The 20534-nt window shown below is 37.2% G+C and overlaps 1 protein-coding gene across 5 annotated transcripts in view; it reads right to left on the bottom strand.

Annotated features, from left to right (window-relative positions):
- The window catches only part of LIMA1 (LIM domain and actin binding 1), a 63189-nt gene that overhangs the window by 7818 nt on the left and 34837 nt on the right, over positions 1-20534 (bottom strand). For 3 of the 5 annotated variants that reach the window (XM_081321419.1, XM_081321421.1, XM_081321422.1), the window contains 5 exons: positions 15758-15869; positions 14344-14474; positions 9355-9462; positions 5370-5418; positions 505-620 (listed from right to left, as the gene is read on the bottom strand). In XM_081321419.1, coding sequence (XP_081177545.1) covers positions 505-620; positions 5370-5418; positions 9355-9462; positions 14344-14474; positions 15758-15869 — 516 coding nt within the window. The remainder of the gene's footprint in view (positions 1-504; positions 621-5369; positions 5419-9354; positions 9463-14343; positions 14475-15757; positions 15870-20534) is intronic. The other 2 variants (XM_081321420.1, XM_081321423.1) reach the window with 1 other exon arrangement.

Below are 20534 nucleotides of genomic sequence, written 5' to 3'. Positions count from 1 at the left end.
CTTCATTTGTATATCAACATATTCGTGTTGCTTATTTTGAATGCATTATTCTGTATGTTGAATAAAAATTAAATTGTGTTATATAGAAACCACTGTACCAATGATACAATTTTTTAAAATAACTTTTGTTAAGAGATCCTCAAAGCCAGCGGAATAGGGTTAGAGATACCGACTTGGTGATTTTAGGTCACTCACCTTTTCTCAACTCAATCTATATCCCAGAACTGAGAAAAAAGGTGTTAATTGGAAAAAATTGAAGACATAAAATCTAACAAAGGAATAAGTAAATATATCTTTACAAATTCACAGAACTATAATGTAATATACTTTCATGGCCTAAAATGTGCAGAAAGGTAACTTTAATAAAACTTGGAATTCAAAAAGCAGCATGACTACAAAAGGAAACACAGGCAATAATGTACAATTCTCACCAACTAATTTACATTATAGATTTTTTTCCCTATATTGCCCATTGCTAATAATGAAAAATAGTCTCCATTGTACCTTCATTGCTTTGGGAGGAGAGTTCTCAGACTGAGTAGACACTCTAGAATTAGGACTTTGCTGTTTGGCATAGACAGGTCTTTCAATTTCAATATCTTTCTGGGAGCTACACCCAGCTAAAACAAAAGAAATCATATTAGGTTCTTTTCTTCAAAACAAGGCTCTTCCACACAGTCCCATTTCCACTCCCCAGTTCCACCAAATCATTGTGAAGCCAGCCAAGCAATCAACACTGCTGCAATTGAAGAGTGATGGGCATCTGTCTGATCATATGGCTCCCACCCCCAGTGCAAAAAAAATCTGAATGCTTGCTATGAAGGGAGATCTTTGAAGCTGCTAGGCAACATTACATTTCAAGGACTTATGAACAGAACATTATATGACACCTGGGATACAGTGAGGTAAGAATTTCTGGCGAGAGGAAAAAATGGCTACCCATAACTTTTGCAAAGCAAAAATAAATATTTGTACGTGATACTGGATATACTGTAGTTGGTTTATGGTCTGGTTTTGCAGTGGTGCAAAGAGCCTATGTTGAAGTGCCCACAGACAAATCCTAGTTTAAATAATATTAACTTATTAAATTCAATGCACAAAAACATTGTGTCTTACAAGATGCAAGATGGAATAAATGTTTTCTCCATAAATGAAGCTAATTAGGTCATTCAGAGCTTAGGCTTTAAATGACTGGTGAGTTATTGGTTTGACCCAACAATATTTCCCTACCATATAAAATAAACTGCTAAGTACTTTTCTGAGGAGAGGAAATTGAAAAGCAGCAAAACAAAAACAAAAAACCTAGAGGCATGATGCAACTCTGAAAACCAACAAAAGGTATTATCCAGATGCAGGACAGATATTAAATAAAGGTCTATAGATCCATTAGCAACATCGCAGAAGAATCGTTTTTCAAGGATTAATGCTCTTAGCATTTGATTTCCCTAGAGCTACAACTGATATTCAAAAAAATTAAAAACAATATATTGAAAATAATGAGATGCTTTTATGCTTTGGAGCATAGAAGGTAGTCTACTTAACACCTGTCTGAACTCTTTAAAGCTGTCATATATTTTCCTAAGATTAAGCAAAATTCTTTAACAGACAATTCCCAAAAATTATATACTGCAATTGGAGTAAGTTAAAACATATTTTCTTTTAGCCTCTGAGATCAATTATTTATTTTGAAATGGTTAACATTTTCTATTATTTTGTACTTCAATGTTTCAATGGGAAACAGGATGTAGAACCATTTCTGCACTTCATTTGATTAGATTCAGTCACATAAGTTCTAGCAGCTAAAGCTTTCTGCCATTGACTGGCCAAGATTTCTTTCATTAATTGCATACATTTTAGTCAATAAAAGCATTGCACTGATGCATATGCTCACGACCACAGCTGAGCCCAAAATTTCTGTTGCTATGTGAGACATTTGTTAAGTGATTTTTGCCCCATTTTACGACCTTTCTCACCGTAGCTGTTGTGAATCACCGCAGTTGTTAAGTTAGTAACATGGTTGTTAAGTGAATTGGCTTCCACATTGACTTTGCTTGTCAGAAAGTGTCAAAAGGTGATTACATGATCCCTGGGACACTGCAACTGTCATACGTATGAGACAGTTGCCAAGCATACAAGTTTTGATCACATGACCATGGGGATGTTGCAAGTGTCATAAGTGTGAAAAACAGTCATAAATCACTTTTTCTCAGTGACTCTGTAACTTTGAAAGGTTACTAAATGAAGTGGTGTAAATCGAGAACTATCTGTAATGTTAAAAAGTGTTGTTTACAATTTTAGATGAAGCGTTTTTTTCAGGGGGGGCATTCTTTAAAGTAAAATAATAATTGACAGGACAGATCTGTTTTAAATACTAGGTTTTAATTTTTGGCTTTCCCCTCCGATTAAGACAGAAAGAATGGCAGTTTATTTTCTGCTAACTGAAGCATAAAGGGAATAAAAAAAAATAAAAAGGACTAAGCCTTCTTTCTCCCTATGCTAGAGTCCTAAAATAGTTCCTCTTTCCTACTCTTAGTATAAAAAAGTTTCACCTACACACAGTTTATATAAAACTGTAATTAATCTATAGTTGGCCTTAAAACAGCACATGCACATATATTTAAACTCATTTAATTTTTGTTTCATCTGCTTGCCAAATTATGGTTTAGAATCTAGATCAGGGATCTTCAAACTTGGCAACTTTAAGACTTGTGGATTTCAATTCCCAGAATTCCTCAGCCGGCTGAGAAATTCTGGGAGTTGAAGTCCACAAGTCTTAAAGTTGCCAAGTTTGAAGATCCCTGATCTAGATAATAAGCTTGTGGTTAACTGAAAGTAGAGGAACCAGCTCTGTAGAAAAAAATGATTAAGTGAGACCAAGGAAAGTTAGCCTTGTGTCTCTTATAAGCTATTTTTGCCTTGATAATTCCACCAAACAAGCTATTTCTTATCTTCACATCCACTCATATTTCCTTCAGGAGACAACACAAAAAGTACATTATTTCTAATACACATTAACTTCATGGAATAGCTTGGTACTCCTATGTGAGATCACACTATTCTGATAAACCATGACGCCAGGCAGATTTATATTCCAAATCTATTATTCTGCAATAATTCAAATTCAGAGATGGCATTAACGTAGAGTTGTACCAATATTTTTCATTTGTCTTTTGCATTTACAGTAGTCTCTTATCCCGGTTTCTATAGGCAAGTCCTCACATTACAACCAAAATTGGGATTGGAACTTCCATTGCTAAGTAATTTATTTATTTATTTATTTATTTATTATTGGGACTTATATGCCGCCCTATCTCCCGAAGGACTCAGGGCGGCTAACAACAATAACATACAATAATACAGAAGTTAAAATAAAATTAAATTAATGGCCCCTGTAGAATAAATTAAAATTAAAATAAGTTAAAAATTACAGTTAAAAATTAAAAACATAATTAAAATCCCTGTCAGTTCAGGTCAGCCAGGTGGAAAAAGAGTGTTTTGAGGCCGTGGCAAAAGGACTGGAGATCTGGGGCCATCCGAAGCTCAGGGGGGAGCTGGTTCCATAGGGCTGGCGCTCCCACAGAGAAGGCCCTTCCCCTGGGGTTCGCCAGCCGACATTGTCTAGCCGACGGTACCCTGAGGAGGCCTTCTCTGTGTGAGCGCACTGGGCGATGGGAAGTCGTTCCTGGCAGTAATGCGGTCATTAAGGAGCATGCCCTATTTTACAACTTTTTTACCACAGCTGCTAAGCAAATCCAGCTTCTCCCATTGGCTTTACTTGTTAGAAGCCTCCTGGGAAGGTTGAAAAAATGAAAATGTAACCCTGGAATGCTGCAACCTTCGTAAATACATACTAGTGGCCAACTGCCTGAATTTTGATCGTGTGAAAACTAGTCATAAGTTACTTTTTTTCAGCACCATCGTTATTTTGAACAGTATCATAAGTCAAAGTCTACTTGTATGGCAAAATCCATTTAGTTTTATTTATTTTTTAAGTCAGAAATGACCAACTATTATGCAAGCAAGAACACAATCCAGTCTGTTTTAAGCACATGCAAAATTCCTAAGAGGTTCAGACTACAGGACAAACAGTTGTGCGGTGATTTAGGCAAGTTTACTTCTGATTATATAAAAGACTGGCACTGTTTCCAGAATTAAGTTTCAGAAGGCAAAGTAGGCATTTTTCTGAACTAAATAATTGGTAAAAGCTAACCGACAGGGGGATCTTCAATGCAGCATTGCAAACTGAGCATTTGTGCTTTTTACGGGACCTATGAACAGGGTCAAAATAGGAGCTGGTGAAGGGATCAGCTCACCAGAATTCTTCTCTGGATTCAGAAGAAAACAAAGGTCACCCATGTGGATCTATTTAAAAATGCCAGAATATAAGAGTGGTATGCAAAATGATGTCAGGATGAATTTACCAATGAAACCAGTTGATGTTTTGATAGTTAAAGAGACATACAGGTATAATCAGAAGAGGGTCTTGAAACGCCTTCTTGCTTTGAATTTACAAAAGCAATATATGTGGAACCAGAAAAATTTTCTCCGGGAAGAGACAAATAGGAACTGCTCAAGCTGTTCCCAGAAAAACACAAAGAGAAATTGATAAGAAATCAACTTGATGGATATATAAAGTGGATTTGCGTGGTTAAGGGCTAAAAATATGTTATGGTTTTCTAGTTAGCTGTTCATGGGATTTCTTTTTGGCTAGGATTGTATGATAAGACTTTAAAGGCTTTATTTCTAAGAGGGAAGAAATTTCTTCTGTTTTATCCTTTAGAGAAAATGATAAGTTTGGCTTGCAAAATTAATTTTCTTACTAAGATTAGAATATGAATATATATATACTATATATATATATATACACTCTCTCTCTCTCTCTCTCTCTCTCTCTCTCTCTATATATATATATATATATATATATATATATATATATATATATATATGTATATGTATATGTATATGTATATGTATATGTATATGTATATATATATATATATGATAGTTCTTAACAGATTGTTATTGATCAGGATGTGTAATTTATTTAATTTGATTATTGATAATCAAATTACAAGAGACATAGGAAAAAGAGGGGTTTTTAAAATTGAAATACTAGAGAAGGCATTAATTTAATTGCTTATATTTGTCTGGAGGAAGGAGGGAGTCATCTCTTATAATCTTTTGTTTCTGTTTTCCTTTCCTTTTTTTCAATTTTTCATCTTTTTATATTTTTCTTAATTTGCATTTGTCTTTTTATCTTTGTTTTTGTAAACCTTAATAAAACTATTAAAACAAAACCTAACAGACAGGAACATCTGTTAATTCTTTATTTTTTAAGTTTGGGGATAAAAGAGAGATTAAGAACTCACCAGTGCCATCTTCACAGGGACTGGAATTCAAACCATCACTTATTGAAACCTGTAGGAGAGAAATGTATAGGAGCCATCGTTTCTTATGGAGTTATCCAGAGAACTAGAAACTACCTCATATAGTAAGCATAAAAGCAGCAAAGCTTTTTGTGTGTGTTGGGAAAAACACCAAGCAGATTGTGATTCAGTGAAAAAACAAAGCATTACTGCCACATCAAATCTTAAATTGTCATAAACAAGCAGTCCCTACTATTGTGGATTACATAAACCCTTATACCATGCCTGGAAGTTTCTGAGGACTACAAGCTAGCAATTGGCAATGTGAAAAACAGAACTCTCCCAGATAGTGTCCACAGAACCCAAACATTTAGTAACGCTTTAATTTATATTTTAAGGTAACAGTTAATTTTTAAAAAGAACTGCGTAAGATCAGCAAATCACAACCTGACATCTTATAAGATTTGGGTGACAAAGCCAAAGCCTCTTACATTTGATAATTCCCAAAGTTTTTTAAAAAAAACTTTGGCACCAGTACTAGAGAAAAACAATATCCTTGAGGCCTTGGATTGCAAACTGGGAACAACTACAGAACATGCAGAGTTTTAGATTCTATTTGTAGTCACTTGCATTGGACTAACAAGTCCAATCCTCCAGCTCCAAGATCTGTTTGTCTGTCTATCAAATATATATGCTTAAATTAATAGCTTCCACTACCATGATTTTGCAGCTCAAGTGCTTGCACATTGTTTGACCAAATCAGATTCTATGTAATTAATGAACATTTCAAAATGAAGTAAGTTCAGCGCAGGTACTATAAGACTATTTTCTTTGAGTAATATTCAACTTCATTTTTACAGATGCATCCATGTTTAATTTTTTTTTAGTATGGAAATAATTTGCCACTGGAACCTTCTGAATTTTTTTTCCAACTTCCCAGGCTAGCCTATCACCTTAATATGGCTAGGAGATCTATCTCCCTTTCAAGCACACGTGAGGATCAGCTCTGCTTAGCTTCAAAGGCCAGACAAGAGATTTCACTCCCAGTTGCAATAAATCTTGAGATATTCACTATACATGGTACAGTACCTATTCCAAAGTTAGCAGTCTTACTGATCAGCTTGATGCAGGAAGCTTGGGCTTGAAATGAAGCCTTGAACAAAGACCAAGGTGTAATCTGCTATGTCAGGCTGTCTTTTTAGTAGTGTACTTGGCTATTAAGCCACTAAATATCAGTAGCTTAAACAGTTCTCACACCTTTTTTTTGAAAAAGCTGATATGGATATAATTTCAACCACTGAGAATGCTTTGCAAGGAGGGGGTCTGATTGATTCAACACAGCTTAGTACCAACAGCTGTTGGCTATGTTTGCCTTGAAACACCAGGTCCAAGGACAACAGGAGAGCTGCACAATATAGAGATATTTCAGAGAGATACAGCCCTTCCCTTGGTTATGTAGTCTCCGTTCTAGAAAAAAAATGATATGCAATGGCCTCAATTATGTTAGCATTTTAAATCAAGTTAGCTAAGGTAATGGTTGCTGGAATTGGGTATGTCTAGTTTAATGAAGAGAAGGACGAGGGGTGATACGATAGCAGTGTTCCAATATCTCAGGGGTTCCAATATCTCCCCAAAGGAGCTTAAAGACTCTGTTCCAAAATTCCAAGCGCTCCGCCCAAAAATCATATCACTTATTTTGGGTGCCCATCAATTAGCCTGCATTTACGGCTGTTTGCAATGTCCTGTGGTCATGTGACTGTGATTTACATATTGGCCAAAAACCAACGTTTACTTCTGGGTTTTGGCAAAAATGCCTCATAACGTATAATGATGGCCACAAAAAAAGGTTATAAAATTGGGTTGGTCATGAGGGTGACCTGATTTACAACCGTCACGACTTATGATCACAACGTGCAGGCTCCATTAGGATACTAAGTCCAGGGCTACCTGTAATTTCCCACTTTGTTTTCCTCAACACTGAGTGATTATCTTTTAACATCTTGTTATTTGCATTAACAGTTTTTAATGTGCATGTCAATGCTTATGCATTCCACCTTTGAAAACACTGTACCGTTATCAGGAAGAAACACCAGCTTATCTTCACTCAATAAAAGTAGAACTCAGCATTTTATCTACAGGTTCTATCTGGAATTTTAGAGGACTGATCAATATACACAGAGACACAGAAACACACACAGGATATATATTGGTATGTGTGTATGCACATATATACATGCACTCTTGAATACAGGGCAATCATAAATCATGGCTTGGGTCCGGACTATCTAAGGGAACACCTGCTGCCGGCATCATCTTCCCATCGTCCTGTGCGCCCCCACAGGGAGGGCTTTCTCAGGGTACCGGCGGTTAATGAATGCCGGCGGGTTATTCCCAGGGGAAGGGCGTTCTCTGTGGGTGCGCCTGCCCTATGGAACCAACTACCCACGGAACTTAGGACTGCCCCGGACCTTCGCTCATTTCGCCGGGACCTGAAAACCTGGCTCTTTGATCTGTTTGGTCCAGACTGTGGGGTTGTTAATTTAACTGGGTTTTAGATTTACTCTTGGGGCTTGAATTTAATTTAATTGTTTTAATTGATTTTAATTTTTGTATTTCATGGTTTTAACTGCCCTGTAAACCGCCCTGAGTCCTACGGGAATAGGGCGGTATACAAATTCAATTAAATAAATAAATAAATAAATAAATAAATAAATAAATAAATAAATAAACAAGTTGTGCCACATTCAGAGTAAAAGGGTGTCTCCCCCTCCCCAGTATTCACCCGGTTAAATCAAATACACCTTAAGACTGCTCAATTAAGGAATTAATACACCATAATAAGCTTAACTGCAGCTTCCTTCTAATTTACAGTGAAAGTCCCACTGTGAGCAATTAAACTGTGCAAATTAACAAGAAGCCAAGTAAGCTGGGCTAACATTCTACGCTTGGGGGTCCTATTTGGAGAAACAGATGATTGCAGGCATTTCACAGCACATTCAAGAGCACTCTCAGTGAAGACACTCATGTTTTAAGCCCTCATGTGATATGAAGCGGTGCTTTCGGCATGCAAATGAAGACGTAACATGCTGGTAGGTTTATTAAATATTCTTGCGCACATTCTGCCTATACCTAGGAAAGTTGTAAAAACTTTCCCCACGCCTCATTTCCACATTTCCTGCATGAGGTTCTCATGCGTATCAAGCAAGCGCTTAATCGGGCAGAAGGGAAAGCCACAAATAAAGCCTATAAAATCATAAGTTATTCACTCTTTCAACTCAGCAGGAAGAGGCCTTTTACTGAAAGCATCCATTCAGCTGTAGGAAAAGAACAAACAAGGGAAATTACTTCTTTAATCCATGATGTTTGCTTCAAAAGGAGCTAACCTTCTGTTGGGGAAGCAACTTCGAACAAACCAAGAGGTTACTAGGATAGGATGAAGGTCAGTTTGCCTGAGAAGGCAGAGAAAAAGCTCCATGTGAGGAATAAAAATGTGCTGATAGCTTTCAGGAAATAAGGTTATAGGTTCTGCACAGGAATTTTTTTTTACGGGTATCTCATGCTACTCTACACATTGCTTCACGTTCAATGACTCTATTAATCTGTGCTTGGAAACAAAAAACTACTAAGATTATTCTGGATACTATAATACATATTAAAGGCCCACTCTACTCAGTCTCAGACAGTGCTTCTCAACTTCAGTGATTTTAAGATGGACTTCAAAACCCAAAATTCCTTAGCCAGCATGTTGGCTGGGGAATTCTGGGAGTTGCCGAGGTTGTAAAGTTGCCAAGGTTGAGAAACACTGGTTTATGCTAATAAAGGTAAAATTATATATATGCTATAAATTTTAGATTGAAATATTTCCACAATCTTAGAGCCAGAAGATTAATTCACCAATTTTCATCAGTACATACAATCCCATTTTAAACATTCACAGGAATTCCATATCTGGGTTGTTTTAATTTTTAGCACCATGGCAGTCTCTTACCTTTTCTTCAACGGGCTGGGGAAAGAAATTGTCGGAACATGGTGGCAAATTCTCCTTCTGCTCATAATTGTAGTCTTTGTCTTCATTTTCATTTGTTTGAACCTCATTCTACAAAAAAACAAACACTTGAGTTTGAATAAATACTAGGCTTTAGATTAAGTGAATACGGGTTGAGTATATTTTTTAATATGTCTACAGTTAGATTTCTATATAGAAGAATATGGCAAAAAAGATAAAAAAATGTAACATTAAAGTAACAGACCCATTATCTATACCCATACAGTATGTTATTTTAACCATTCAGTTGTGTCCAACTCTTGGCAACCTTAGAGCGTTGGACACGACTGAATGGTTAAAACAACACAGTATATATGTCCTATATTTAATTACCGTATTATTATGTTAACATTCAATTATATTCCTAAAGTCATTCTTAAGGCTAGAACTAAAATGATAGCTTCATATCATAGTGAACTAAAACCTGCAACATCAATCAATCAATCAATCAATAATAAACCAAAGGCAAACTACCTCCCTTAAAATCTTACAGTAGGACCAGGTCCACATATATAATGCTAAAGAAACTTGTTTGAAAGCTAAAGAAACCTGTTTCTAGAAAAATCAGTAAGAATTTCCAAGGGAATTTCTCAACAGAAGCATTGATATATGCAGTCCTCAGTTACAACCACTTGTTTAGTAACCGTTCAACAGCACTGAAAGAAGTGACTCACAACCACGACCGTTCTTCGTCCTTGTGATGGTTGCAACATCCCCACATCAATGGGGCAAGCTGGATTCGATCAACAACTGCATGATTCATTTAATAACTGTGGTGATTTGCTTAACAAGGTAATAAAATCGGGTACAACCCACTTAACAACGACCTTGCTTGGTAACAGAAATTCTGATCCCAACTGGGGTCATAACTCAAGGAATACAGAATATCCCTTATACAGAATATTCCACCAGTAAGGCACAACCCTTAAAAAAAGCCCTCTTTTGGCAGTTACTAGCCTCCACTCAGTGGCAATAGACCTTCGCCTACGAATTTGGTCTCTGTCTCAGTTTAAATAATTCCATTGTAGTCCTGATGGATTTTTTTTTGCCCAGCAAAATGGGCATAACAACATTCATTTCAGTATCACACTGGTGCTAACTTAAATTAATTTACATTATGTAATTACTATTAATTGTACAAGTGAGTCAGAAGTCATGCTGCTGGATAAAAGTGCCCATTTGTTCCTGTTAAAAGGAGGATGAGTGAGGAGAATTGTAGCTGTGAGAACAATTGGAAAAATTATTACTGGCAGAATCATAATTCACTAAAATTAAATTATTTCTAAATGCCAAAGCATCGCTACAGGAAAAGTAATAGTGCCAATCTGTTACTGTGGGAAATACTTCACTGAAAGGAATTTTAAAAGTTCAAAGATGTCAAAAGCCTTATAAAATCTTCACAGGGTTGAGAAGAATTTTTTTTCTTATGTTAACAAGAGTTTCAAACTGGTACCTCTACCAATACTAAAATATTTTTTTCTTTTGTTAAAAAGCTAGCTGTATTTTGGGAAAAAGAAATTATAATGAATATGGTTTGTGATTTTGCTCCTGGAATATGCAGGAGTGATGACTTTTGCATTGGAAAAAGAAAAGCTATTGGGGTTTTTTTGTTTTGTTTTTTACCAAAGCTTTATTTGCAGGCAGATGTCTACTTCTCCCTCTGCAATACATGCATACACACAATCATTAAACCATGCAAAATTGCAGGAGGAGAGATATCTTCCTTGCCATTTCCTGCCTGCCTCGTCAACTGCAAAGAATTTGGGGAAGAGAAATGTATTTTCCTTTAGGCTTTTGCAAAGGCTTAGGGAGAAAATGCACTTTGTTCATCCCCAAATTCTTTGTATGCTAAACTGAAGAACATAACATAAACTCTGATGACATATGATAGGGTTATTTGGGCTGATGGCTTCTATTCTACTCTCTTATTTAGGGAACTCTGAAATTTATACACTGCCTTCTGCATGGTACTCTTGAGATATTTTAGATCAGAATTCCCAGTGGCCAAACTTGCTGTCTTTGATGTGAATTGTAGTCTAACATGCCTTGAGAGGATCACACTTGCATAAATTAATCTAGATCTTGTAAACAGAAGGAAATCCCACCCACTCCCTGCCAAAAATTTATGTATATACAGAAAATATCTGGGTTTTGCACAGGGAAATTGTTTCTCCTTATCAAATTCCCAAGTAAAATGCCATTCCTTATTATCTTAAGCTTTAAGGAGCTATCAGCTCTGTAAAATAATATGTAACAACTGTTACTTATGGGTTTCATAGAATAGACATTGAAGTCTAACCTCAACCAGCTGTTCAGGGTTTATCACAATTTAGCCTTCCATTCACATTCACATTCCTTTCCTTCCTTTTTTATAAGAACCTCTGACAAATGAGTTAGCAGACTCATCCTTGGGGGATTACTTTTTCCAAGAACGTCAAAGAACATGAACTGGAATGGAGTGCAAAACAATACTGGAATCGAGGAGGAGGGCATCTAAACACAACCAACTTTTAAGACCAAAAATGTTTTCAATTTCAGAACTGCATTTATATATAGAAAGCCAGTGTTCTTCACGCTTTCTTAATTTCAGCGGCCTAATTTGGGAATAAATGGGGCTAGATCTTCTTTGGCAAAACAGGTGGGTTAGGGTTACCCTAAATCAGACATGTCAAACACAAGGCCCTGGGGCCGGATCCGGCCCGCGAAGTGGTTTCATGTGGCCCGCGAAGCCATCCTGGAAACAGTGAGGGAATGGCCCCCACTGCCTTGGCCCTGGCCCAGAGACCCTCCTTCTGCCAGAGACCCTCAGATCTGTCCCACTCCTGCCCAGGCCCCCATAGGCACCCTTGATGCGAACGATGTAGAGCTGGCCACGCCCACCCAGTAGGCCATACGCACTCTAGCCACGCCCGCCCAGTAGGCCACGCCCACCCTGGCCACGCCCACCCGGCCCCTGAGGGCAACCGCAATGCTGATGCGGCCCTCAATGAAATTGAGTTTGACACCCCTGCCCTAAATACTTGCTGATTTATTGCACAGTCTCCAGATATTATTTAAGTAGATGTTGATCTACCCTAGGTTCAAATTAATTTATTAATCTCTTCCAAACATACAGAATATAGAACAAGTTCAGTAAGCAGGATAGTATATAGTCTATTCGGTTGCTTTAAATGTTATGGTCTCTTTAAAATATAGCAAAAACTCATTTCAACTAGTTGTTGCTCGCAATTCCTTATTTCCGGCATGCAGTAGCACAAAATGGCATTCTGTAGGCATCTCCCGTCCATGCAAAAACAGAATCTGCTGATACTGCAGGACTTGGGAATCCTGACACCCACAGTTAAGGGCAGCGTTCAGCACATCTACCAAGGGGAAACATGCAGGAAACATCACATTTGAAGGCAAGAATGGTAGCAGCAAAGCCATAAACCGAGTTGATGGAGGTCATCCAGGTCATGGTTGTCTCAAAGGTGCTTTTTCAAAAGGCAACTGGGTTTCCTTTGTTTTTTTTTTTAAATTCCATTTATATCCCGCCCTTCTCCGAAGACTCAGGGCGGCTTACAAGCTTAGCAGTAGCCTTCATTCTATGTATATGCCTGCTTATTAGGGCTTTCACACACACACCAAGCGGCATTATTACAAAGTCAGCTTAATTGCCCCCAACAATCTGGGTCCTCATTTTACCTACCTGGGAAGGATGGAAGGCTGAGTCAACCTTGAGCCTGGTGGGACTCGAACCTGCACTAATTGCAGGCAGCTGGTGCTACTTAAGGAGGCATCAGCCTACTCCTCCACCAAGGCTCTGTTTTTCCTTGAAGATGTTTCGCTTCTCGTCCAAGGAGCTTCACTGGTTGAAATGTCTTGAATGAGAAGTGAAATGTCTTCAAGGAAAAACAAAGAAAGCCCAGTTGCCTTTTGAAAAAGCACCTTTGAGACATAAATCAACTCTCTCATCCTCAAAAGTTCTTTTTTGCTTAGAAGAGGTGGCTGGGCATTGCTATGTACATTTTCGTGAAAAAGCAGCTGTTGTAAGAGACCAGAGTTGTAATACTTGGCTTTCTTGAAATTGTTCATTTGATAAATTGCTATCCACTCATTAATTATTCCCCTACACCAGCCTTTCCCCCACTTGCTGCAAAAAACAAAACAAAACAAGAATATCTCCTTCAAGTTACATCTCCTTCAATGCACCATCTGTCAGCATTTTTGTGTGATCTGGAGTTATTGTTTCTTTCAAATGGTCCTTGAAGTTATTGATGGTCTGCTATTTAGTCTTAGGTGAGCATCCATGTTCAAACTGACGTTACTTAGTCAAGTAATGAAATGTCCATAAACAACTATGCTCAGAAAGCACCAAGGACTCCATAGCTGAATTCCCCTGCCCCCGCAAGAGGATATTGCCTACTGTGCCTCGATCTACATCCAGAAATACACAAAACATAGGGAATGGACTCCTACATCTACGTTTTATTTTACTGAAAAAAGCAAAGAATTCTAAGCCAGTCATTAGAAACACAATTCTTTCCATTCTGAACAAAATAGCACAAAATTTCCATTCCTTCCAGCATGGAACATGGAGTCTCTGATAGTTCTTTCATTACAAAACTAAGTGCTTTGGTGTAAACATAGGAGTCATCGATGATGATGATGATGATGATGATGGTAAAATGTTTAAAAGCTTTCTGATTCTTACAGGTAAGCAAAGCTTATCCCCTATGCTTTACAAAGGCAAAAAAGACAGAAAATTCCCACACACATAAAAAGAACTTGAAAGAGGTTACACCAGCTTTAATTAGAAATAAGACTTTAAAAGGGGAAAATTCATGAATCAAGAATTTTGAGCATGCAGGGCAAAGTCATCGGTGACATTTTAGATGGAATCCTCTACTGCAGAGCTGTGACAGCCACCCATCTCTAAAAAGTAAAACTTACCACATAACTGTGAGACCCGCTCTGCTTGGACACAGCCGCTTGGTACTTAGCAAGCCTATCCTTGATGGATGTTTCTGAAAAACGAGGTATTTCTAAATTTCTCCTGTTCTCTGCTTTCTCCGGGGTCGATACTGCAGAGGGGAAAAAAGCAAATTATCTAGAACCATGTTTTCCAAACTTGGCAGATATAAGATGTATGGACTTCAACTCCCAGAATTCCCCAGACAGCATGCTTAAAAGGTGGAAAAACACTGATCTTCTAAAATAAACATAAGACAGCTGCTGTTATTGAGATACATTATACGAGATCAAAACTTCACTCTGCTTAACTCAACAGCCATTTAATAACCCAGGTGGCCAAAGGGCATGAGTTAATTCCAGCTCCATAACCGAAGCAAAAAGAGTCTACCTTAAAGAATGAACTTTGCCTTGTTTAGAGATTCCTTTGGTTTCTTTGCTAATTTAAAGCTAAATTATAGGCAACAGCATCAGACCTGGAGGAGAGTGTTTCAAGAGCTACACTTTTCAAAACAAGAAGTTGACGTAAAAGTAACAAAAGTGTAGGTTGGGGAAATAGATGCTTATGCTTTTGGCTCCTCCCCCAAAAGTACTTCCCCATTCCCATTTGAGAAACTGATGAATTTATTGCTGAACTTATATATGAATTAATATTTCATATAAGATGAAGCACTTCGTACTTATTTTGTATATATAGCCATGGTGGCGAACCTACAGCATGTGTGCCACAGGTGGCACGCAGAGCCCTCTCTGTGGGCATGCGTGCCGTGGCCCCAGTCCTAGGCCTTCAGCTGGGTTTTATAAAACCTTTTCACTTTAGGCCTCCGCTGCTGTTCAATTAACCATAATGGACCTGATTTTATGACCATTTTTACTGTGTTCATTAAGTAAATCATGTGGTTAACCCAATCACATGGCTGTTAAGCAAATCCAGCTTTCCCCATTGACTTTGCATGTCAGAAAGTGTCTGTGAAGGTCACAAATTGTGATCATGTGACCACAAGATGCTGAAACCCTAATAAAAATGGGAGCCAAATTTTGATCACGTGACTATGAGGGTGGGGCAAAAGTCATAATTTTGAGGATGGGTCATAAGTCACTTTTCCAGCGCCACTGTAACTTCAAACCATTGTTAAACAAGTGATCAATCGACTACCCAAGGATAACTCTTGCATATTATAATAATCAGACACATGGTTTCAATATATTAACAATATATAAGCATTTATCTTACATTTCTCTTTTAGCTTTCATATAAAATAATTAGATATATTTGCATTTTAAGCTGTTTAACATTTTGAGTTCTGAAATGCCCTTCCTCTTTATTAAAGGGATAAATACTGGGCATGCCAGTGTACATATAGGAGTCATCCCAACTATACTGAACATTGCTTACATGAAGAACTGTGGCTTCTTTCTCCATGAGGTAAGTCGAGGTCCTCTGAAAAGAAATGGCTCTCTGAGATCATCCTACCCTCAGCAGCTCTGCTATGGTCGTGAACAACCTGCTTTAAAAAGGAAAGATTCTCTGATTATTGTTTGATTAGTGGTCAAATGAAGAGGAAGAAATAGGTAAGCAGCAGCAAGAAAGGTCAATCCAACAACATCCACGCAGCAAGCCAAGATGTTCTTTCTCTCGCAATGAAGTGTAAATGTACAGTGAAAGCTAAGAATTTATTCAAGCTGGTAAACCTTGATTTTGTTACGTTGACTCTATTAATTTTATGTGAAATTCCAGGTGTCTGAAAGCTATTAGACCCAAACAAACTAAGATATGTCAGGAGGTCTGGCCTGAGGTTGGCACTGTGTCGTAATGGGCTTTTATTAGGGAACCCTTAGAAGAAATAGTCTGTAAGTCAGGTTTAACTTTCACTATTTATTAAAGGAGGCAATTACATTTTAGGCATTTTTGTGTCCAATGGCAGGAACACATTTGCAGTGTGAAAGTTCTGTTTTAAGAATTAGAATTAAATATATCCTGGCTCAAAATTCTTTACTTATAAGTACGGTAATGTTGGTTGTTAAAAAACAAACAGTCCCACAAGTTTATCTATCCAGATTCAGAGCTTCTGGATAAAAGCTGCCAATGGAAACCCAGGTTAGCATACACAGTATATTTTTAAATTCTTATTTTGACCCTTTAGCAGAAAATATAGCAATTTCATCTGACCTTTAATGTTACTAAAAAAGTCGTATAATTTAGATGTAGTAAAAAAGAAGGCTCAAATACACAGAGACATACATATACATACTTCACCTCCTTTACACACAGCACACAATGACCTTAGTGAAGATAACCACATGAAATAAATACATATATACATAAATATATAGATAGATTGATGAGAGAGAGAGAGAGAGAGAGAGAGAGAGAGAGAGAGATAGCAGAGGAATCATTCCAATTCTAACAACAAAACTGAATGAATCCTTGGGCCAAAAATTATCAACAGACTAATCAACAAAGCCTTTGAGCAAATCCATCAGTGAGAGATGTTTTATTTCAGAAGCACTTCGTTTTGAAATAATCTTTTCCAGTAATAGAAAACATGGGGGGAGGAATCAAAATAATTTCTTTTCAAATTTAGAGATGGTTCTTGTTAAACTTCATAATGCTACACTTCATCAAAACACAAATTTCAGTGATAAAATACATTTTTAAAAAAGTGCAGATAGAAGCCAAATAGATTCAGTTTCATTAACAATGAGAGCTAAGGGGTTGCTCTAATTTCTCAGGATCTGATTCTCCTCTCTTACTAAGATGCTGTCAGCAGACAGGAATTTATCTGGGTCTGCATTTTTCTACACTCAAGAAGGGAAGGATTAGGCAACAGAATTGTAAGCCAGCACAAGTGACACACCCTACACACAGTTGTCACATATAAGTACTTCCTAGATGGTGAACAGCTTGTGCAGAAAGTTTAGAACCAACAAGAAAAAGCATTTCATCAAAGGAAAGAATGAATGTGTGCATGTTGACATTTGGGTATATGTGCATGCGTGAAAGTCAACAGCAGAAAAAATCATAATGTCTTGACCCTATTATTGTCAGAAACAGCAGAAAGGATATAGGAGACAAATGTGCTGACTTCAAACTAATTTTACTCAAAGAATTGGTTGTGGATTAAAGTAAAGATGGTTTATGGGTTTTGTTTTTCTTGTCACCCTTAGTTTAAGAAAAAGCAAGGAAAAAAGGAAAAAAAATATTGAAAGGGCAATTTATTTGTATAAATGTACTGAGGAAATATTAAGATGGGCATCAACTTCCATGGCTCTTCCACTTTTACCACAGTTTTTTTCTAAAGCTGTTACTTACCATCTAATAATTTTTTCTTCAATACTGTAGTTACAGCAAAGTCCTGTCACATCTAGAATTCTAAAATACAAGCCCAATGTTGCTCACTCACATAATTGAAAGGACATGACATCATATTTTAAAAGTAAAGCAGATTTCTGCTTGTTTATGCTAAGGTTTGAGTCAGTTTAGAATTCAGGGGGGTCAAACTGCCGGCCCGGGGGCCAGATGCATCATAGTCAAACCGCGCCCAGCCCATTGCCAACCATAGCAAAAAAAGTCTATGTCGCAACACATCACGTGATGCAAGTTTGACACCCCTAGTCTAGATCCTTAAAGTAGCTGCTCTGATTACCTGGAACAATCCAACTAAATCTACGCAGAACCCACTTAGCCCTTAATTAAATTCTGGGGAAAGGAAAAACAAAGCTACATTATACAGTTTTAAGAATTGCCTGTCCTTAACAAAGCTATATGGGAAGGTGTGGCAGAAATTATGCATCGGTTGTAAAAGATGTGTGTCATTGCCAAAAGGATAGCCATACTGTTTAAACCTGCACATCCTTTGTTTTGTGCAATATCTAAATTATCATAATTGTCCTCCTTGTAGAGAAGACCTCCCAGGTGGCATGATCCACTTTAATTCAAAAGGCTAAAAAAAGATTACTATGCAGTCATCTTTAGAATGATTACATCTATAATGCCAATTGACTATGAGATATAAATTGCTTTAACTTCCAAAAAATACATTAACAATCAATTCTCAGCTCAAATATAAATCCAGATTTTTTTCAAGAACTCCACAAGATTTTGTCTTTCTTTTAATCATATGTATCAGATTATTTCATTGGTATTTCAGTGCCAATTATTTTGCAAATACTGTTTGCATTAAAAGGTCATGTGTTAGGACTGAGTGTAGATATGTTAATTTTTATTATAATACGATATTATATCTTAGGCATTTTAGAACTCAGTACTTTTTAAAGGAGAGTTTGACAGATGGATGAAAGTATGGAGTGGTAAGATGTAGCATAATCAACAAGCAAAACAATGTCCTAAAATATCTTTGCATTAACTCTCCTAGTCTATTTTGCAGAAAACACACATTGGGGCGTGAGATTAAACTCGCATTCTCTTCAAAAGATTTTTCTAATATTATTCTAATATTTTGATTAAAAAACTCCACTATAGACATGTGTTATTTATACATGCTCAGATGTAGCACTATGCTGCAGATCTGCTAAATGGGATTGGAAGATGAATCAACATAGATCTGCATTCCACTCTTTAGTGTGCTAAAACCAGTTTGCATACTCTACAAGCAGTGTAACTTTGCAAATATATCTGGGGGGCATCTAGAAGAGGAAATCTGTTTAAGTATGTAATTATTCTGAATCCAGGATTTTATTTAAAATCCCAATGTCTAACACTGAATAAATTCCAGTTTATGAAATCTTTGTAAAGCCTTTCTCTTTCGAGATCACTGCTCAATGTCTTCACCAATTTATTCTATATTCTAGATAATTATCTTGTTAATGGTCAAAGTCAGTGCCTGGAAAGAACTACTGAAGCTGGAAGCCTTGTCAGCGTCTCTTCTGTCATCATTCTCAAATATCAGCCTGTTTCACAGCTGAAATGAATTAAAATGGGATTCTGACAATTTCCAAAGCAATGACGCATTCACTGCCAGTCTCAAGAACCACCTATGTCCCATATTGTTATTGAAATGGACCACATATATTTTTTATTCTAGGCACTTTTCAGCACAGTCTTTGCCAACTTAATATCCTTTCAATTTGTTGGCTTTCTAAACTCAAGACATGATCACTTATCTCATAATTAATGCAACTCATTTGGAGTTACTGTGTTGGGCATAATGTTGATAATACATTCTAAACTTAAAACCTTCTGGATACATTTAGGCCTTTATGGATATTTACTATCTCAGATTCTATTATTTAAGAACAATCCTTAGTATAAGATATACAACAGCATATAAACATTTTATTACTGCAAAGTTGGTAGTAATATAGCAAGATGTAGTTTAAAAGTAGGTGAGTGAACCAGAAAGGTAAACTTTATCTAGATCTTTGAGCTTGAACAACAATCAGGGTATATTAGGATTACCAAAATGCATAAGAAATAAAAGTGGGTGGAGGGGAGTGGGAGGATCAATCAATGGGTAAGATGTGTGAATACACAAAGACTCTGAAGGTATTTTCTAAATACCAGGGTCAGCAACTTGGGTCCTGCAATGACTTAAGTAACTCTACTCAACTTGCCAGGAGTTTGATCTTGAATGGCTCAAGGTTGATTCAGCATCCCATCCTTCCTCGGTAAAATGAGGGACCAGATTGTTGGGGGCAATAGGCTGACTCTGTAAATTGCTTAGAGGGGGTTGCAAAGCACAAGTCTTAACCACAAGACTTAAGACTTGAGGGTCCCTCAAGCCCAATGTTCCACAAGACTTTTCAAATTATTCTTTTAATAGAAGTAAGCTAGCATGCTCTAACAGCTTTCAACAAAGCATTTATAGCAATGCCTTTGTTCTGCATAAAGGTCTAAATGGGCGAGCACAAAGCATCCTGCAAAGCACATTTGCCTTCTGAGATATTGTATTTTAATAACAGTGGGGGCACAGTGGTTAGAATGCAGTATTGCAGGCTAACTCTGCTCACATTGCCAGGAGTTCGATCCTGACTGGCTCAAAGTTGACTCAGCCTTCCATCCTTCAGAGGTTGGTAAAATGAGGAGCCACAGTGTTGGGGGCAATAGGCTGACTCTTGTAAACCGCTTAGAGAGGGCTATTAACCACAAAGAATGCCCTTCCTGCTACACATATGTAGTAAGTAGTGCCAATGACATAAAATATGTCCTGGCA

Source organism: Vipera berus (genome assembly GCF_964194415.1).
Source record: "Vipera berus genome assembly, chromosome: 2".
Classification (NCBI taxonomy): domain Eukaryota; kingdom Metazoa; phylum Chordata; class Lepidosauria; order Squamata; family Viperidae; genus Vipera; species Vipera berus.
This window is presented reverse-complemented; position numbering and strand designations above follow the sequence as displayed.